At 61.9% G+C, this 17,376-nt stretch overlaps 1 protein-coding gene across 2 annotated transcripts in view; it reads left to right on the top strand.

Annotated features, from left to right (window-relative positions):
* The window catches only part of OSBPL1A (oxysterol binding protein like 1A), a 122,875-nt gene that overhangs the window by 24,671 nt on the left and 80,828 nt on the right, over nt 1-17,376 (top strand). For both annotated transcript variants that reach the window (XM_080686800.1, XM_080686799.1), the window contains exons 8-14: nt 3,686-3,747; nt 4,340-4,384; nt 5,031-5,104; nt 5,211-5,274; nt 6,129-6,227; nt 8,194-8,316; nt 16,621-16,702. In XM_080686800.1, the coding sequence (XP_080542926.1) occupies nt 3,686-3,747; nt 4,340-4,384; nt 5,031-5,104; nt 5,211-5,274; nt 6,129-6,227; nt 8,194-8,316; nt 16,621-16,702 (549 nt within the window). The remainder of the gene's footprint in view (nt 1-3,685; nt 3,748-4,339; nt 4,385-5,030; nt 5,105-5,210; nt 5,275-6,128; nt 6,228-8,193; nt 8,317-16,620; nt 16,703-17,376) is intronic.

A 17,376-nucleotide genomic window follows, 5' to 3' on the forward strand; every position in this document is an offset into this window, starting at 1 on the left:
CATCGAGGGCTCTGCATTGGGCATGCAGCTCCCTGGCCGGAGACCAGCATTTCTTTTGGTGTGAGAGCAGGGTGCTGTGAACGAAACCCCACTGCCCTCTGCCCGAAGGGACCACGTCTCGGACGCCTGTGGGTGGGATGAAAGCAGGGGGCGGCGTGCCTTCTCCTGTGACGTCTCCTCCGAGTGACCTGGAAACCCAGCGTGATCACTGATTCCCCAGTCAGCAGTGTGGGCTCTTCCCCTCAAGCATGCACCGTCAGCCCAGCTCTACCCGTGGGCAGTCCTGGGACTCGACCTCTAAGATTGACCTTGAGCCCTGGCTGCTCCCCGCTGTCTGCTTCTCCAGTGCCGACCACCTGCTGTCCTTACGGCTGTGTGACTGTTGTTCTCGGTTTTCTCTTGCCCACGTTTAGCAGCCACGATCCACACAGCAGCCACGCGGTAGCTTAGAAAGTTTATTATAGAAATTATCAGGGCTCAAGGATAGACGCGTGTCACTGATTGACACATACCACATCCTCTTCCGGGAATCACCAATAACGACCCCTCCCGGACAGGTGTTTCTTTAGACACTCTTTACATTCAGGACGGACGAGTGCTCCTCCTCAGAACCACGCCCAGGGACGGTCGCGCGCCTCTGTGAGCGATACGCCGTCAGTGGGGGCTGGAAAGGTGTGTGCGCTACGTCCTGGTAGAGCTGTTACACGGCACAGCGGTGCAGCACCATCTGACTAGTAACCAGAGGCCCAGCACTCGAAGTCGCGTGCGGTAGCCCGCTGCTGCTCGTCCCGTTCGCCGCCCCGCCCACCTGCCCTCATGGTGACCGGTCGTACGGTCGTCATGGACACTGGCTTTTTATATCTATGGATGGCCAAAGCTCACGTTTCCTGTCATCCTTACAAAGGTGTGTTTTTTTAACAATTGGACAGAGTTTCAGAATAAGTCAGGTCATGTGACTCTTCGGGAAACCCTTCAGGGGCTTGGCACCCTTTTTAGACTAGACCTCAGGCTCCTGGCAGCAGCTCACAGAGTTCTGTTCGCACAGCCCCCGGATGTGCTGTCTGCCTCGCTGCCTCCCTCTCCTGCCCCCAGCAGCTCCTGTCCCCAGCAGCTCCCGCCCCCCCAGCAGCTCCTGTCCCCCAGCAGCTCCTGTTCCCCCACAGCTCCTGTCCCCCAGCAGCTCCTGTCCCCCCACAGCTCCTGTCCCCCAGCAGCTCCTGTCCCCCCACAGCTCCTGTCCCCCCACAGCTCCTGCCCCCCCACAGCTCCTGTCCCCCCACAGCTCCTGTCCCCCAGCAGCTCCTGTCCCCCCACAGCTCCTGCCCCCCCACAGCTCCTGTCCCCCCACAGCTCCTGTCCCCCAGCAGCTCCTGTCCCCCAGCAGCTCCTGTCCCCCCACAGCTCCTGTCCCCCAGCAGCTCCTGTCCCCCCACAGCTCCTGTCCCCCCACAGCTCCTGTCCCCCCACAGCTCCTGTCCCCCAGCAGCTCCTGTCCTCCAGCAGCTCCTGCCCCCCCAGCAGCTCCTGTCCCCCCACAGCTCCTGTCCCCCCACAGCTCCTGTCCCCCCACAGCTCCTGTCCCCCCACAGCTCCTGTCCTCCAGCAGCTCCTGTCCCCCCACAGCTCCTGTCCCCCCACAGCTCCTGTCCCCCCACAGCTCCTGTCCCCCAGCAGCTCCTGTCCCCCAGCAGCTCCTGTCCCCCCACAGCTCCTGCCCCCCCACAGCTCCTGTCCCCCCACAGCTCCTGTCCCCCCACAGCTCCTGTCCCCCCACAGCTCCTGCCCCCCCACAGCTCCTGCCCCCCCACAGCTCCTGTCCCCCCACAGCTCCTGTCCCCCCACAGCTCCTGCCCCCCCACAGCTCCTGTCCCCCCACAGCTCCTGTCCCCCCACAGCTCCTGCCCCCCCACAGCTCCTGTCCCCCCACAGCTCCTGTCCCCCCACAGCTCCTGTCCCCCAGCAGCTCCTGTCCCCCAGCAGCTCCTGTCCCCCCACAGCTCCTGTCCCCCCACAGCTCCTGTCCCCCCACAGCTCCTGTCCCCCCACAGCTCCTGTCCCCCCACAGCTCCTGCCCCCCCAGCAGCTCCTGTCCCCCCACAGCTCCTGTCCTCCAGCAGCTCCTGTCCCCCCACAGCTCCTGTCCCCCCACAGCTCCTGTCCCCCCACAGCTCCTGTCCCCCCACAGCTCCTGTCCCCCAGCAGCTCCTGTCCCCCCAGCAGCTCCTGCCCCCCACAGCTCCTGCCCCCAGCAGCTCCCGCCCCCCCACAGCTCCTGTCCCCCAGCAGCTCCCGCCCCCCCACAGCTCCTGTCCCCCAGCAGCTCCCGCCCCCCCACAGCTCCTGCCCCCAGCAGCTCCTGCCCAGGCCTCTGGCCACTTCCTTCCCATGTAAACACCACCCCCATCTCCAGGCTGAGCTGGTACCGGTCACTCACACACTTAACCCCTGGGCGTAGCATGGTTTATTCTCTGTTGTGTTTCCTGTTTGTTTACTTACCGTCTTTCTCCGTTTCCATAATTCCTACCCCATTGTTTCCTGTCATTTTCTCTGCTAACTCCCCGGGGCCTCAAGTAATAATGGGTGCATCATGGACTCTCGTTAGGAGATACTTATACAGAAACATTGACCAACACGTACCGGTGCGGTATTTAGCGAACGGTGTCTGTACCTGGAGGCCTGCGTGGTCCCAGCTGGGCTGTGGTTTGGGGTGTTACCTGCCTCATAAAGCGACGGAGGGGTCGTCTTCTTTCCTGGAAATGCCCCTCGCAGGGCCTCCAGCTGCCTTAGAGAGAGGACCCTGGTGGTGCCAGAAGGCCCGGGTGCAGCCCCCTGCAGACACGTGCCTGCCCCTGGCCGGCTTCCCGAGAGCTGAGAGCCGAGAGCCGAGAGCGTGCTTAGTAAGAACACAGTCCTGCAGGTTGAAACAGTTACTGTGGGCTCAGTCGCCTCCCTGCACAGGTCTCCGTCGGATACAGCGTCTCCTCCTGATATACTCTGTCGCTCCAGCAGACGCTCCCCCAGGTCCCAGGGGCCTGGCCGCGTCCTGCACGGGGTCCTGCTCTGTAGTCACGCTGGCCCGCGGAGGGCGGCTGGTGCCCTCTCCACTGCAGCTCCCCTCTGCCCCTCGCGGGGCCACCGCCCTCAGCTCGGGAGCTGCCTCCATGGCTGTTCTGGGGGCAGCTGGTGGCTGTGGGGACGGACGGGTGGAGTGCTGGCCCCAGAGATGGGAGGTCAGGGAGCCTGCGAAGGGAGAGGATGTGTCACCCAGGTGCCCGGTGGGCTCACGTGGCTCTTCGAGGGAGGCGGCAGGAGGACCATGGCAGGAGAGAGAATGTCAAGGTGGGGCAGAGGCTGGGCGATGCCCCCGTCCTGTCCCGTCACGGGAGCCTGTCAGTGGCCTGTGGAAGCTGGAGGAGGGAGGGAGCCGATCTGACCTCCTGAGCCGGAAGCTGCTGGTGCTGTTTAAGCCCTGGGTCCGGCAACTTCGGAGGCCGAGGGGCTGACTGGAGGCACAGCGCTCGCTCTGCAGCGTCCTGGCTGCCCTGTCGGCAGACTTGGCTCGGAAAGGAGACCCTGAGGACGGAGCTGGCCGCTGGGGGGCGGGGGGGAAGGGGGGACGCGGAGCCAGGCCTGGGCTGCACTCAGGGCGGATGTGCGCTGAGTCCTGACGTCGCCCTCCTTGCAGACCAGAAGCCGCTGCAGCTGGCCCAGGGCGCCGAGGTGAAGCAGCTCCTCGCGGGGAACAAGGTAGGTGCAGGGGTCACGGGGACAAGGGAGGTGCAGGGGTCACGGGAATAAGGGAGGCGCAGGGTCACGGGGACAAGGGGGCGCAGGGTCGCGGGGACAAGGAGGCACAGGGGTCACGGGAATAAGGGAGGTGCAGGGTCACGGGGACAAGGGGGCGCAGGGTCGCGGGAACAAGGGAGGCGCAGGGTCACGGGGACAAGGGAGGCGCAGGGTCACGGGGACAAGGGGACGCAGGGTCGCGGGAACAAGGGAGGCGCAGGGTCATGGGAACAAGGGGCAGGGTCACGGGAACAAGGGAGGCACAGGGGTCACAGGGACCAGGAGGCGCAGGGTCACGGGGACAAGGAGGCGCAGGGTCGCACGGGGACAAGGGGGCGCAGGGTCACGGGGACAAGGAGGCGCAGGGGTCGCGGGGACAAGGAGGCGCAGGGTCACGGGGACAAGGAGGCGCAGGGTCACGGGGACAAGGAGGCGCAGGGTCACGGGGACAAGGAGGCGCAGGGTCGCACGGGGACAAGGGGGCGTAGGGTCGCGCGGGGCAGGCGTGTCGCTGAGCGTCGGAAGTGCATTTCACGAGACTCGTTTCCCGCAGGCCCTGTACCGAGCGCTGAGGCGGTTCGAAGGCCCCCTCTGGAAGGTGGGTGCCGTGACCTGTGACCTGGCAGGAGGGCTCGGGGAGTGTGTGTGATGCCTTTTCCGGTTGTTTCTGAGGGGGTCCCGCCTCTCGGCCGGCCCTGGGTCCTGCTGCCCTGCGTCCTGGTCTCGCCCTGTCAGGTGGCCACGTCTGCGGGGGGCGGGGCCGTTTCTCATACGTGACCAGAGAATCAGAGTCACTGTTCGTCAGGAACCATGAACCCTGAACCCTGAACCCTGAACCCTGAGGGCTCGGGAAGAGGTGTCAGCGCACACCTGCGGGGTCTTTCTGTTGCTGACGTTTCTGCGCGTCTGACCCCGTGGTTTCCGTGCGAGGCCTGCCTCCATGGTCGGTGCGTGCGCTCACGCCGTGTGACTTACGTTCAGGATGGTTCTCTGTCGGGAAGTTCACTCAGGACGTGGGGAAATGCCTCGTTAGCCCACGTAAAGGGCCCAGAGCCGTCCGGTGGGAACAGAGCCATGGGCGCGGGTCCGTGGGTGGGTGTCTCCCCTCTGTTGCCCTTAGGGGTGCGCCCAGGCGGGAGCGTGTTGCGTGCTCACCGCCCGTCTCGCTCAGACGCGGGCCGCCCCGACCCAGCCGCTGGCAGCCGTGTCCGCGCCGGCTCAGCCTGGGCCCCTGCGTCCCCTAGAGCTCGCGGTTCTTCGGCTGGAGGCTGTTCTGGGTGGTGCTGGAGCACGGCGTCCTGTCCTGGTACCGGAAGCAGTGAGTGGCCGTTACCTTGTTCATTGTCACGGGCCAGGTGGGGCGACGGGACCTTTTCACTTAGCTCTTCTCCTTTCACCGTCGTCATTTAATGTTTATCTTGAAGGCCCGACGCCGCCCGTAAGATTTACCGCCAGGGATGCAAGCACCTCACGCAAGCCGTGTGCACGGTAGGACGACACGCATCTTGGCTCGCACCAGGGAGTCGGTTCGGCAAACGGTGGCCCGGCTGCATGTGTAAAAGCTGCCTCGGCAGGTCCGGGGTGGGACGTGCCGGAGGCCACGGAATGGGGGGGTCTCCGCTCTAAAAGCAACAGTTTTGGTTGATCCTCACATATTGCGGGACGAGAGATGAGTGATCCAGGAGCATGTGTAAGGCATACGTGTGCATGGAGCGGGTGGGGTTACAGCTGTTCGGTGGGGAACAAGCCAGTTAGTAAGTGATATTTAAGAATGAGCTGTTCCGTGTGCTCACAGCTGTAGACCTACTTCTGCCCGTGCTGTGTGTGTGTGTGGTCACGTGTGCATGTGCACATGTGTGTTTATGCATGGGTAGAGGAGGACATTGGGATGGGAGGTTTCCTGGTGCTGATAAGCCCGTGTCAGAGCAGGAAGCGCAGGCGCTGAGCTTAGGAGACAGCAGCTTGTCTGTGGAGGCGGGCCTGAGCCTGGACGCAGTCCCTGGTGTCCCCACCAGGTGTCCCCACCAGGTGTCCCCAGGTGTCAGCTGCCGCAGGGCCTGCCCACTCAATGTTGGCACCTCTCTCTCTCCCTCTTATTTTTTAAATGTGTTTCTGTTGCTTTCAGAGAGGAAGGGAGAGGGGGAGAGAGAACATCAATGAGGAGAGAGAACCATCAGCTGGCTGCCTCTCGCACGCCCCCCACTGGTGCTGAGCCCGAAACTGGGCATGTGCCCTGACTGGGCGTCGAGCCCTGACCTCGTGGGTCACAGGTCGCGGGTTGTCATGAAGCTTCTGTGTTACGTGCGCGAGTGGTGGTGTCTCACTGCCTTCTTGTCTCCAAGGTCAAGCCCGGTGACGGCGGCCTCTTCTCCGTTAAATGCTTTGACGACACCGTTCACGGCTTCCGGGTCCCTAAGAACAGCCCTCCGCAGGCAAGAGAGGTGATTTGTGGGTTCCTGTGTCTCCTAAGCCCGAGGGGCGATTAGAGACCAAGCACAGAAGCCCATAGCGACACCCCATGCCGCGCTGGGCCACCTTTCTAACGGGGGGGGGGGGGGGCGAGGGGGGCGGGGGGTGATGGACGCTTCTGAGGTTTGGCTGATGGGTCGGTGCTCCGCCCGCGTGGACCTGCAGGTAATTCTGTTCGCGGCGTTTCTCATTGACTCTGTGAAGGCAGAGGGCCTCCCGGGGTTGGCAAACAGCCTGAATGGGTGTGCAGTTTGCCCCCCACTTTGTGGGTGAGGAAGCGGAAGGCCATGGGATGGTGCCTCTGCCCACTCTCTCCAAGGTCACGGCCAAGGGCGGCGCCGACCCCACAGCTGTTCCGGTTCATGCCCCTGTGGGCTCAGGTCTTTTTGGTAAACTGAACAGCAGCAGCAGCAGCAGGAGAGTTACGGTTCCGGAGACAGGAACTCAGTGCGGTCCCTTCAGTGGAGAGGCGTGCTCCTTATTTTTTAAAATAGATTTTTATTGATTTCAGAGAGGGAGGGAGGGAGAGGCGGGGAGAGAGAGAGAGAAGCATCCATGATGAGAGAGAATCACGGATCGGCTGCCTCCTGCACGCCCCACACTGGGGATCGAGCCCACAACCCGGGCATGCGCCCTGGGAATTGAGCCATGACCTCCCGGTTCATAGGTCAAAGTTCAACCAGGGAGCCACGCTGGCTGGACGAGAGGCCATATTCTTTTAGATCAAAGCAGCATTCACAGGCCTCTTTTGTTTCTTGTAAATGGTGTGAGGGGTTGAGGGAAGCTCTCGTCCACCGTGGTTAACTGTGGCCTCAAAGAACCCTCAATAATTCAAATCATGACAGTCCCAACATTTCATAAGATGGAGGATACGGCCCCGAATAATACTATAATGAGGAATAAGTAAGACAGGTGTTTCAGGGCAAATATTCGGTCTTTTTGTAAAGTCACTGATTTTTTTAAAACATAGTCCAAGTTAAAGCATGAAGGTAATTGTTGGTGCTCTGAAAATGATCTGAGTTTCTTATGCTTATAATTTGATTGCAAGTTAGTAAAATTGTTTTTGGATATGTTATTATACAATAACTTATTTAACAGTTTTGAGAACCTAGTATTTTAAATGCAAAACTCTACCCATTACTTAGTTTTTGTGATGTGTTTGACTATTAATATCAATGAATATATAAACTTATAGATGATATTTTTAAAAAATATTGGGAATTTTTGGGAGTGCAAGTTATAAGTTGGTACATTTTATGTAAATTAATTTACACTTGAAATGAATAAGTTATGTACTATATAAACTATACCTCAATAAAGTTGCAGAAATATTATGAAAAGCAGTTTTTATGAACATTTTAAAAAATCATTTTCTCGTTTGATAATTGTTTCTAATTTTTTCCAATTATACACAGCTATTGGTCTGTTCTGCTGACCTGAAAAAAATCAATATTTTATTTATTATTATTACTGGTATATATTATAAGAAATTAATTTTTTATTTTACCTTTATTTTTTTCTCGGAATTAAAAAAAATCTAGATGTATTATGGATAAGAGATGTGTATCATTATTTCATTCTTGGGTTTTTTTTTTTTTTTTTTTTTAGGCCATATAAACTTGATGCTTTCCAGGTCATTGTCCTATTACCTCTTTTGAGTAAAAACGCATTTCCCTTTAATTTATTTTTTAGTTAAAAAATATTTTTATTGATTTCAGAGAGGAAGGGAGAGGGAGAGAGAGAGAAACATCAATGATGAGAGAGAATCATTGATCGGCTGCCTCCTGCACACCCCCCACTGGGGATTGAACCCGCAACCCAGGCCTGTGCCCCGACCGGCAATCGAACCGTGACCCCCAGGTTCATAGATGGATGCTCAGCCACGGCGCCTCCCCGGCCGGCACGTCTCCCGTTAAGTTACCTGTTTGGGTTCCTCAGGGCTGGCTGGCGGCGATCGAGGAGCACTCGGCCTACAGCACGCACTACTGCTCCCAGGACCAGGAGCCGGACGACGAGGAGGAGGCGGCGGGCTCTGCCGGGGACCTGCAGGAGTCCTTGCTGGTGAGTCGCAGCCTCACGGCCTCACAGCCCCTCTCCGTCAGGGTCACCAGGCGCTGACAGCATTTGTCAGTGAGACTGTGAGATGAGGCATTCCGGCCACGGACATAGCATTGCACTGTCCCGTATCGGCCTCCAATACGGTGCGTTGCGGTAACACTGCCCTGTGGCGCGGTGTCTAAGCATGTGACCCCGCGTCTTCCCTGTTGACGTGGACGTTGTGCCGATGGCTCCTCCCTTGGAGGACTGCCCCCAGCAGGGGGCGCCCGGCCCACTGCCCTTGGTGACCTCACTGCGCCTGCGGTTGAAACAGTGCAGCCAGGGTGCCCGCTGGCCCGCGGCTTACCCTTACTCGGTCGGTGGGACGGACGGACGGACGGACGGAGCCCCTGCAGTCTCTGCTCTCTTGGTCAGGCGAGGGGGGCGTCGGGCAGCGCGGGGCCTCGTCGGCAGGGACAGCGATGCCTCGTCCTCTGTCTGCCCGCAGAGGAGTAAGTAAGAAATCGCAGCACGTGTGTGTCATGAGGACGCCGTGGGCATTTTGTTCTTGGCTCTGCTGTTTAGTGAGAATGGGGTTGGAGGGATCACAGCCAAGAGAGGAACATGCGTTTCAGTCCAAATAATAGTGTCAGAGAATATGAATTTGCTTACTAAATGTTTTTATATATATACTAGAGGCCCGGTGCATGAAATTCGTGCACGGGGGGGGGGGGGGTGTCCCTCAGCCCAGCCTGCACCCTCTCCAATCTGGGACCCCTCTCACAATCCAGGACTGCTGTCTCCCAACTGCTCGCCTGCCTGCCTTCCTGATTGCCCCTAACCGCTTCTGCCTGCCAGCCTGATCACCCCCTAACCGCTCCCCTGCCAGCCTGATTGATGCCTAACTGCTCCCCTGCCAGCCTGTTTTCCCCTAACTGCCCTCCCCTGCAGGCCTGGTCACCCCTAACTGCCCTCCCCTGCAGGCCTGGTCCCCCCCAACTGCTCTCCCCTGCAGGCCTGGGTCCCTCCCAACTGCCTTTCCCTGCAGGCCTGGTTGACCCCAACTTCTCTCCTCTGCAGGCTTGATCGCCCCCAACTGCCCTCCCTTGCAGACCTGGTCCCTCCCAACTGCCCTCCCCTGCTGGCCTGATCGCCCACAACTGCCCTCCCTTGCAGGCCTGGTCCCTCCCAACTGCCCTCCCTTGCTGGCCATCTTGTGGTGGCCATCTTGTGTCCACACGGGGGCAGGATCTTTGACCACATGGGGGCAGCCATCTTGTGTGTTGGAGTGATGGTCAATCTGCATATTCCTCTTCTGTTAGATAGGATAGAGGCCTGGTGCATGGGTGGGGGCCAGCTGGTTTGCCCTGTAGGGTGTCCTGGATCAGGGTGGGGGTTCCCTTGGGGCGTGGGGCGGCCTGGGCGAGGGGCCTGTGGTGGTTTGCAGGCCGGCCATGCCCCCTGGCGACCCAAGCGGAGTCCCTGGTATCTGGGATTTATTTATCTTCTACAATTGAAACTTTGTAGCCTGGAGCGGAGCCAAGCCTTCTGCTTGCTCCATGGCGGCAGCCATTTCTATTGGGATTTATTTATCTTCTATAATTGAAACTTTGTAGCCTTAAGCGGAGGCCTGGGCCGGCCAGGGTGTGCGGAAAGCTTGGCTTCCTCCATCACCGGGGGCAACCCTAGCCTCCTGCTCTTTCCAGCTCTGTGGCTGCCGCCATTTCTGTTTGGGTTTATGTATCTTCTATCATTGAAACTTTGTAGCCTTGAGTGGAGGCCTAGGCCGGCAAGGGCAGGCGGAAAGCTTGGCTTCCTCCATTGCTGGGGAAACCCAAGCCTCCCTCCTGCTCTCTGTGGCTGTAGCCATCTTGGTTGGGTTTATTTGCATATTCTCTCCTGATTGGCTGATGGGCATGGCTTGTGGGTGTAGTGGAGTGATGGTTAATTTGCATATTACTCTTTTATTAGATAGGATATTTTTTTTATTGCTTTCAGAGAGGAAGGGGGAGAAAGAGAGATATAGAAATATCAATGATGAGGGAGAATCATGGATCGGCTCCCTCCTGCACGCCCCCTACTGGGGATGGAGCCCACAGCCCGGGCCTGTGCCCTGACCGGGAATCGAACCCTCATCTGGTTCATAGGTCGGTGCTCAGCCCCTGAGCCACACCCATCGGCTGCTTTCTAGATTTCATTGCCTGAGGCCAGTGAGCCCTTTAGCCGGTGGCAAGCACCTCCAGGTTTGGGGGGCTGTGGCCGTATCTCTGACCAACAGAATTTAAATGCTCGTTCTGTGACTCTTCACTCCACTGGGGCTACCGAAGGTCGGTCTCCGTGGGTGAACTCTGAAATGAGCGTGTGGGAGGCCGGCCCAGCAGGCCCTGGGGCTCCGGGTCTCAGGGCGCCAGGGCCTTCTGGGACCAGCTCTGGCGCCTGCCGGCTTCAGAAAGGAGGTCAGGGACCCGGACGGGACACCCTCCAACCCCCGATGGCCATCAGCGGACCCTCTTCCCTCAGCCTCCCTCTGCACTGGAAGGGGGCCTACAGGAACGGGGGCGGTGAGCTCAGGCTGGAACAGCTGACTGTGGTATGTGCTGCTTTGGGTCTCGATTTTCTCCCCTCAACACGAGGGCCTCCACGGCCCTACAGCGTGTCCCCCCAGCTGTGCGTCCGTCCCTGCCTGAGGCCAGGCCTCAGCGAGAGGGGATACGGCCGCCTGGAAATGTGGCTTCCTGCCACCGGGGAATATCTCGGGAATGACAATTGGGAGAGAAACCCACCCACGGTATTGGCGTAGAACTGGACAGCACCCACCAGACGGGCAAATAAATCAGGATCAGGTCAACCCAGTGCTTCCTTTTCTTTCTTTTTTTTAAAAATTTTTTATTATTAAGGTATTATATGTGTACATATCTTACCATTGCCCCCCCACCCCACTCCCATACATGCCCTCACCCCCCAATGTTTTGCATCCGTTGGTTACTCTTATATGCATGCATACAAGTCCTTCAGTTGATCTCTTATTTCCCCCACCTCTCCCTAACCTTACCACTGTAATTGGACAGTCTGTTTGATGCTTTACTGCCTCTGTATCTATCTTTTTGTTCATCAGTTTATACTGTTTTTCATTATCCCCAAATGAGTGAGATCATGTGGTATTTTTCTTTCATTGACTGGCTTATTTCACTCAGCATAATGTTCTCCAATTCCATCCAGGTGCCTACAAACGGTAGTAATTCCTTCTTTTCTATGGCAGCGTAGTATTCCATTGTGTAGAGGTACCATCGTTTTCTGATCCAGTCATCTGCTGACGGGCACCTAGGCTGTTTCCAAATCTTAGCTTCCTTTTCCCGGGCACCGTCGGCGCGCAGTGCCACCTGGGCCGCACTGCGGGCACTGAGACAGGGTTGCCATCATCGTGGGAGTCCTGTGGGCACGCGCCCGCCCTCGGACTCGGGGGACGCTCGCAACGCGGGGTTCTGTGTCGGACACGTCTTGGCTCTGCAGGATAAGGAGGAATGAGCAGATGCGGCTGCATTGTAACCGAACGAGCAAGTCCTGTCAAACTTTCCTGAGTTAAGAACAAATTATCCTAATTACAGTGAGCGTGGGAGAGAGGGCTGTGGTCGGCCGGGGCTGGGAGGTGCCGATGGCGTGTGCACGCCGGGACGAGGCGGTGTGCACGTGGCGAGTGGGAAGGGCGAGCTGTGAAACGCGCCGTCTGACGAGCTGCCGCTGGAGGAGAGAGGCAGGCCGCGCGCTTGGGTCTGCACAGGCCTCGTCCTCCCGGAAGACGGGGGTCAGCAGCAGCTGTTGCCTGGAGGCTGCGAAAGGGGGGCATCAGGTCTCGGGGCTGACGGTGTGTGAGGAGCTGGTCTGCATGTGCCTGTGTATGTGTCTGTCCCACAGCAACACGGGAAGGTGGGATCAGCCGTGCGATCCCCAGGCCGCAGCAAGGACCGGCGGAGGGGCTGGCGGCGACGGCGGGTGGTGGGGCCTCGGGGCCTCGGAGAGGAGTCGGGGTGCTGGCTGCGTTCCTCCAGGGGAGCTCCTCCGGGGTGCGGCCATGCGGTTCCGTGTTTAAAGTGACGCAGTCACGTTTCTGTAGTCAACGGCTCGCGTTTGATGTCTTCACCCGATGAGTTCGGACACACGTCCGCCCGCCTGGCAGCCGTCCTGGGGGATGGAGAGGCTCTTCTCCCTCGCAGAGCCCGTGCCCCTGCCCCACGCTGCCCCTGCCCGACGGTGCCCATCCCACGGTGCCCCTGCCCCACAGTGCCCCTGCCCGACGCTGCCCCTGCCCCACGGTGCCCCCGCCCCACACTGCCCCCGCCCGACGCTGCCCCTGCCCCACGGTGCCCCCGCCCCACACTGCCCCTGCCCGACGCTGCCCCTGCCCCACGCTGCCCCCGCCCCACACTGCCCCTGCCCGACGCTGCCCCCGCCCCACGGTGCCCCCGCCCCACACTGCCCCTGCCCGACGCTGCCCCCGCCCCACGCTGCCCCCGCCCCACACTGCCCCTGCCCGACGCTGCCCCCGCCCCACGGTGCCCCCGCCCCACACTGCCCCTGCCCGACGCTGCCCCCGCCCCACGCTGCCCCCGCCCCACACTGCCCCTGCCCCACGCTGCCCCCGCCCCACACTGCCCCCGCCCGACGCTGCCCCCGCCCCACGGTGCCCCCGCCCCACACTGCCCCTGCCCGACGCTGCCCCCGCCCCACGGTGCCCCCGCCCCACACTGCCCCTGCCCCACGCTGCCCCCGCCCGACGCTGCCCCCGCCCCACGCTGCCCCTGCCCCACACTGCCCCTGCCCCACGCTGCCCCCGCCCCACGCTGCCCCCGCCCCACGCTGCCCCTGCCCGACGCTGCCCCCGCCCCACGCTGCCCCCGCCCGACGCTGCCCCCGCCCCACGCTGCCCCCGCCCCACGCTGCCCCTGCCCCACGCTGCCCCTGCCCCACGCTGCCCCCGCCCCACGCTGCCCCCGCCCCACGCTGCCCCCGCCCGACGCTGCCCCCGCCCCACGCTGCCCCTGCCCGACGCTGCCCCCGCCCCACGCTGCCCCCGCCCCACGCTGCCCCCGCCCCACGCTGCCCCTGCCCCACGCTGCCCCCGCCCCACGCTGCCCCCGCCCCACGCTGCCCCCGCCCCACGCTGCCCCCGCCCGACGCTGCCCCCGCCCCACGCTGCCCCTGCCCGACGCTGCCCCCGCCCCACGCTGCCCCCGCCCCACGCTGCCCCCGCCCGACGGTGCCCCCGCCCCACGCTGCCCCCGCCCGACGGTGCCCCCGCCCCACGCTGCCCCCGCCCGACGGTGCCCCCGCCCCACGCTGCCCCCCGCCCGACGGTGCCCCCGCCCCACACTGCCCCTGCCCGACGCTGCCCCTGCCCCACGCTGCCCCCGCCCGACGGTGCCCCCGCCCCACGGTGCCCCTGCCCCACGCTGCCCCCGCCCCACGCTGCCCCCGCCCCACGGTGCCCCTGCCCCACGCTGCCCCTGCCCCACGCTGCCCCTGCCCCACGCTGCCCCTGCCCGACGGGGCCCCACAGATGCTTCCTGTGGCGAGAGGCAGCGTCCGTGTTGCCTGTTCCTGAGGGTCAGTCAGCGGAGTCATGTCTGCGCCCTTGGGTGCCGACCTCTCCTGCGCCGCCTGCGTCCGTCGTCTGCTGCCTTGGACGGAAGGGGCAGCGCTGCTCCCGCTGCTCACCCACAGGGGGCGCTCCCCGCCCCGCCGGCAGGAAGGACGCCTCCCCCTCTGTCCCACCTCCCGGAGGCCCCTCCTGGGGACACGTGATAAGCTGGCCTGTAGGGCAGGGACCCTAAAGTGCGTCAGCGTCAACTAAGTCAAACAAAGCCAACAGCTGGCACCTGGGTGGGCGGAGGGCGGGGCAGGAGGCCGGGCTGAGGGTGGGGCTCACTGCTCCCCTGGGCCCGTGGGCCCGTGTCCGTGGGCCCGTGTCCGTGGTGTGGGCCCGTGTCCGTGGGCCCGTGTCCGTGGGCCCGTGGGTGTGGTGCTGGCGCTGTGCTCTGTGCCCGGAGAACGTGGCTTTAAAGTACTGCCACGCCCGGGTTGGAACCTGGCTCCTCAGGGCCCGGCTGTGGGACCAATAGGATTAAAACCCAAAACAGCCCCGTAGTCGCCACCGGTGAACGGCATGGCCGGCGAGAATGCGGCTCCACGCTGGGCTCGCAGAGAGCGCCCAGGCCGGACGGAGCCTTCTAAACGGTTCTCGGGGTTCGGAACAGAACCGACAGCCGCGGAGGAGAAACGGCAGCTGGAGATGAAATGGCAGCTGGAGATGGCGCTCTGTCCCACCGACCGCTTCCCTCCTTTTCCGTGTCAGTCAGATGGCACTGGTCGTTGGTGGCAGGGCCCCCGGTCCCCCCTGGACCCGAGTGCGTGGGGGCGACCACCGCCAGCTGGCCTGGAGCCGGTGGTCACCAGGAACTGTCCGTGGCGTCCGGAGGCCGTGCGAGGGGAGGCAGAGAGGCAGGTGTCGAGGACGGGGCGTGGGAGTGGCTCTGGTCCTTGGTCATCAGCTCGGGGACCAGCGTGCTTACTCGGGGTTCGCCGTCTGCAAGTGGGGCCAGTTCTCGCTTTAGTGCACCTCGCTCTCCCACGGGAGGAAAGCGGAACGCCGACCTCGGTGTGTCTGGAGGGAGGGAGGTCGGAGCGAAGAAGGCGTGGTCTCCATGTGGTCACAGCGCAGGCCTCAGCCCCCAGATCCACTTGGCCCCCCCCTTCGCCCCGTGAGAGACCCTTCGCCCCGTGAGAGACCATTCGCCCCGTGAGAGACCCTTCGCCCCGTGAGAGACCCTCCGCCCCGTGAGAGACCATTCGCCCCGTGAGAGACCATTTGCCCCGTGAGAGACCCTTCGCCCCGTGAGAGACCATTCGCCCCGTGAGAGACCCTTCGCCCCGTGAGAGACCATTCGCCCCGTGAGAGATTGCCCACAAACCACGGCACTGGGGAGGGGTCTCGATGGGCCGTGCGGGGGGCTCTCTCAGAACAAGAGAACTTGACGTTGTTAGAACTCAAACAGAGTCAGGCAGGTTTCCCAGAGGACGCCCATCGCCCGTCACGCACGTGCTCCCAGGCCGACCCCTCCGAGGCCGAGCTGAGCAGCGCCAGCTTCCACAGGAGAAAAGGCCGCGTGTCCCCGGGGCTCACAGGTCCGGGTGGGGTCACGAAGCCGGTGGTTGGCGTGGAGATGAGCAGGGCGAAGGCAGGGAGAGCCACGAAGGGCAGGTTCTCCCCCCCCCCCCCCGCCCCGCCCAGCGGGCTCTAAGGAGGCCAAGGCTCTCAGCACAGACGTGTTCACTCCCATCACCACCCGCCATACAGCCACCGCTTTCTCGCTTAGTCTTCCCTCTTTAAAGGGAAACCATACATAAAATTTCCTCTGAAGTCACATTGTTCACCATGTGGGTGCACTTATCTGACCGCTCATTTTGGGCTCCGGATGCACACTCAGGCGGGTGCACACTCAGGCGGGTACACACTCGGGCGGATGCACACTCGGGCGGGTGCACACTCAGGCGGGTGCACACTCGGGCGGGTGCACACTCGGGCGGGTGCACACTCGGGCGGGTGCACACTCGGGCGGGTGCACACTCGGGCGGGTGCACACTCGGGCGGGTGCACACTCAGGGGTGCACACTCAGGCGGGTGCACACTCAGGCGGGTGCACACTCAGGCGGATACAGCGTCCGCGGGGCGCTCTGTCTGCGTGGCTGTTGGGACCAGGAAACGGAGCCCTCTCGCGTGGCCCGAAGGGTTCTGTGTGTCATTGACGTCACCTCCTTGTCACGAGCTTCTCGCTGAGAGCGTGTCCTTAGCGTGTCTGACTCTGGGGGCGGCGGCTGCAGTCAGCTGGCCGCGTGGGCTCAGCGTGTGGTTCCCAGTGCTGGCACCCTCTGGACCTTTTAATAGTTTTAAAGACACAGTCGGGGATGCACTTGGTAATTTCTCCATGAACGTAAGCCCATGAGCAGTGGTGCTGAGTCAGCTCCGGCCGCCTCGGACGTGCGTGGGGGGTGGTGTGGGGAGCGGCGTGCCTCGTCCCGTGTCCACACAGCAGGTGCTGACGGTGCTTGGAGTTCAGAAGCGTTTGCTTTCGTTAGCCGGTAGTGATTGGCTGTTACCTCCAGGCCGGAGCGCGTAGTCCCTGGCCATTTGCTCTGTGTCAGGCGTATGTGTGAGTTCCAGTGTATCAGCCTGTGAACTGGACGTTTTGACGGGACATCAGAGCACCTGTAAACAGAAGGCTTCTAATGGTTCATTCTCACGTTGTCGCTCTCTGTTTGTTTTTCCTTCCCCAGAAAGCGCAGGCATGCCGGCAGCGGCTCGAAGGGGAGCTCTCCAGCTTTCTCCAGATGATGAAGGAGTGTGACGTGGCTGAAGGTAAAAACCACCAAAAACCTAAAGCCAGCCCCGCCTCTGACACAGCCTTTCTGGTAGACGTCGGCCGCGGCCGTTCTGCTGACTGTACGTTTAGATAACCTTTGGTTGTGAAGCCCGTTCTCCGTTGGATCAAACCATTTTGAAGTTTTAAAGGGCTATTTAAAATTTCTCCTTAGGCAGGAGGCTTGCCCTTTAGGTTAAAGTGTTTTTATTCTTTTAAGAAAAAAAAAAAACACAAAAAAAACCAGAGTCAAAGTTACCATCTTGGGGCTGGGAACTCACTTTGGCTGTGTGGTCAGAATCCCGCATGTGGAGCCGCTGTGAGGGTCCTGGCTTGGCCCCTGCTCTGCCCCCCACGGGCTGTGCCCCCCAGGGCTCTGCCCCCCATGGGCTGTGCCCCCCAGGGCTCTGCCCCCCATGGGCTGTGCCCCCCAGGGTTCTGCCCCCCATGGGCTGTGCCCCCCAGGGTTCTGCCCCCCACGGGCTCTGCCCCCCACGGGCTGTGCCCCCCAGGGCTCTGCCCCCCACGGGCTCTGCCCACCACGGGCTGTGACCCCCAGGGCTCTGCCCCCCACGGGCTGTGCCCCCCACGGGCTCTGCCCCCCAGGGCTCTGCCCCGCACGGGCTCTGCCCCCCAGGGCTCTGCCCGAAGAGCCGTTTCCTCCCTGTGAGTG

The sequence above is a fragment of the Plecotus auritus genome, assembly GCF_963455305.1.
Source record: "Plecotus auritus genome assembly, chromosome: 8".
Classification (NCBI taxonomy): domain Eukaryota; kingdom Metazoa; phylum Chordata; class Mammalia; order Chiroptera; family Vespertilionidae; genus Plecotus; species Plecotus auritus.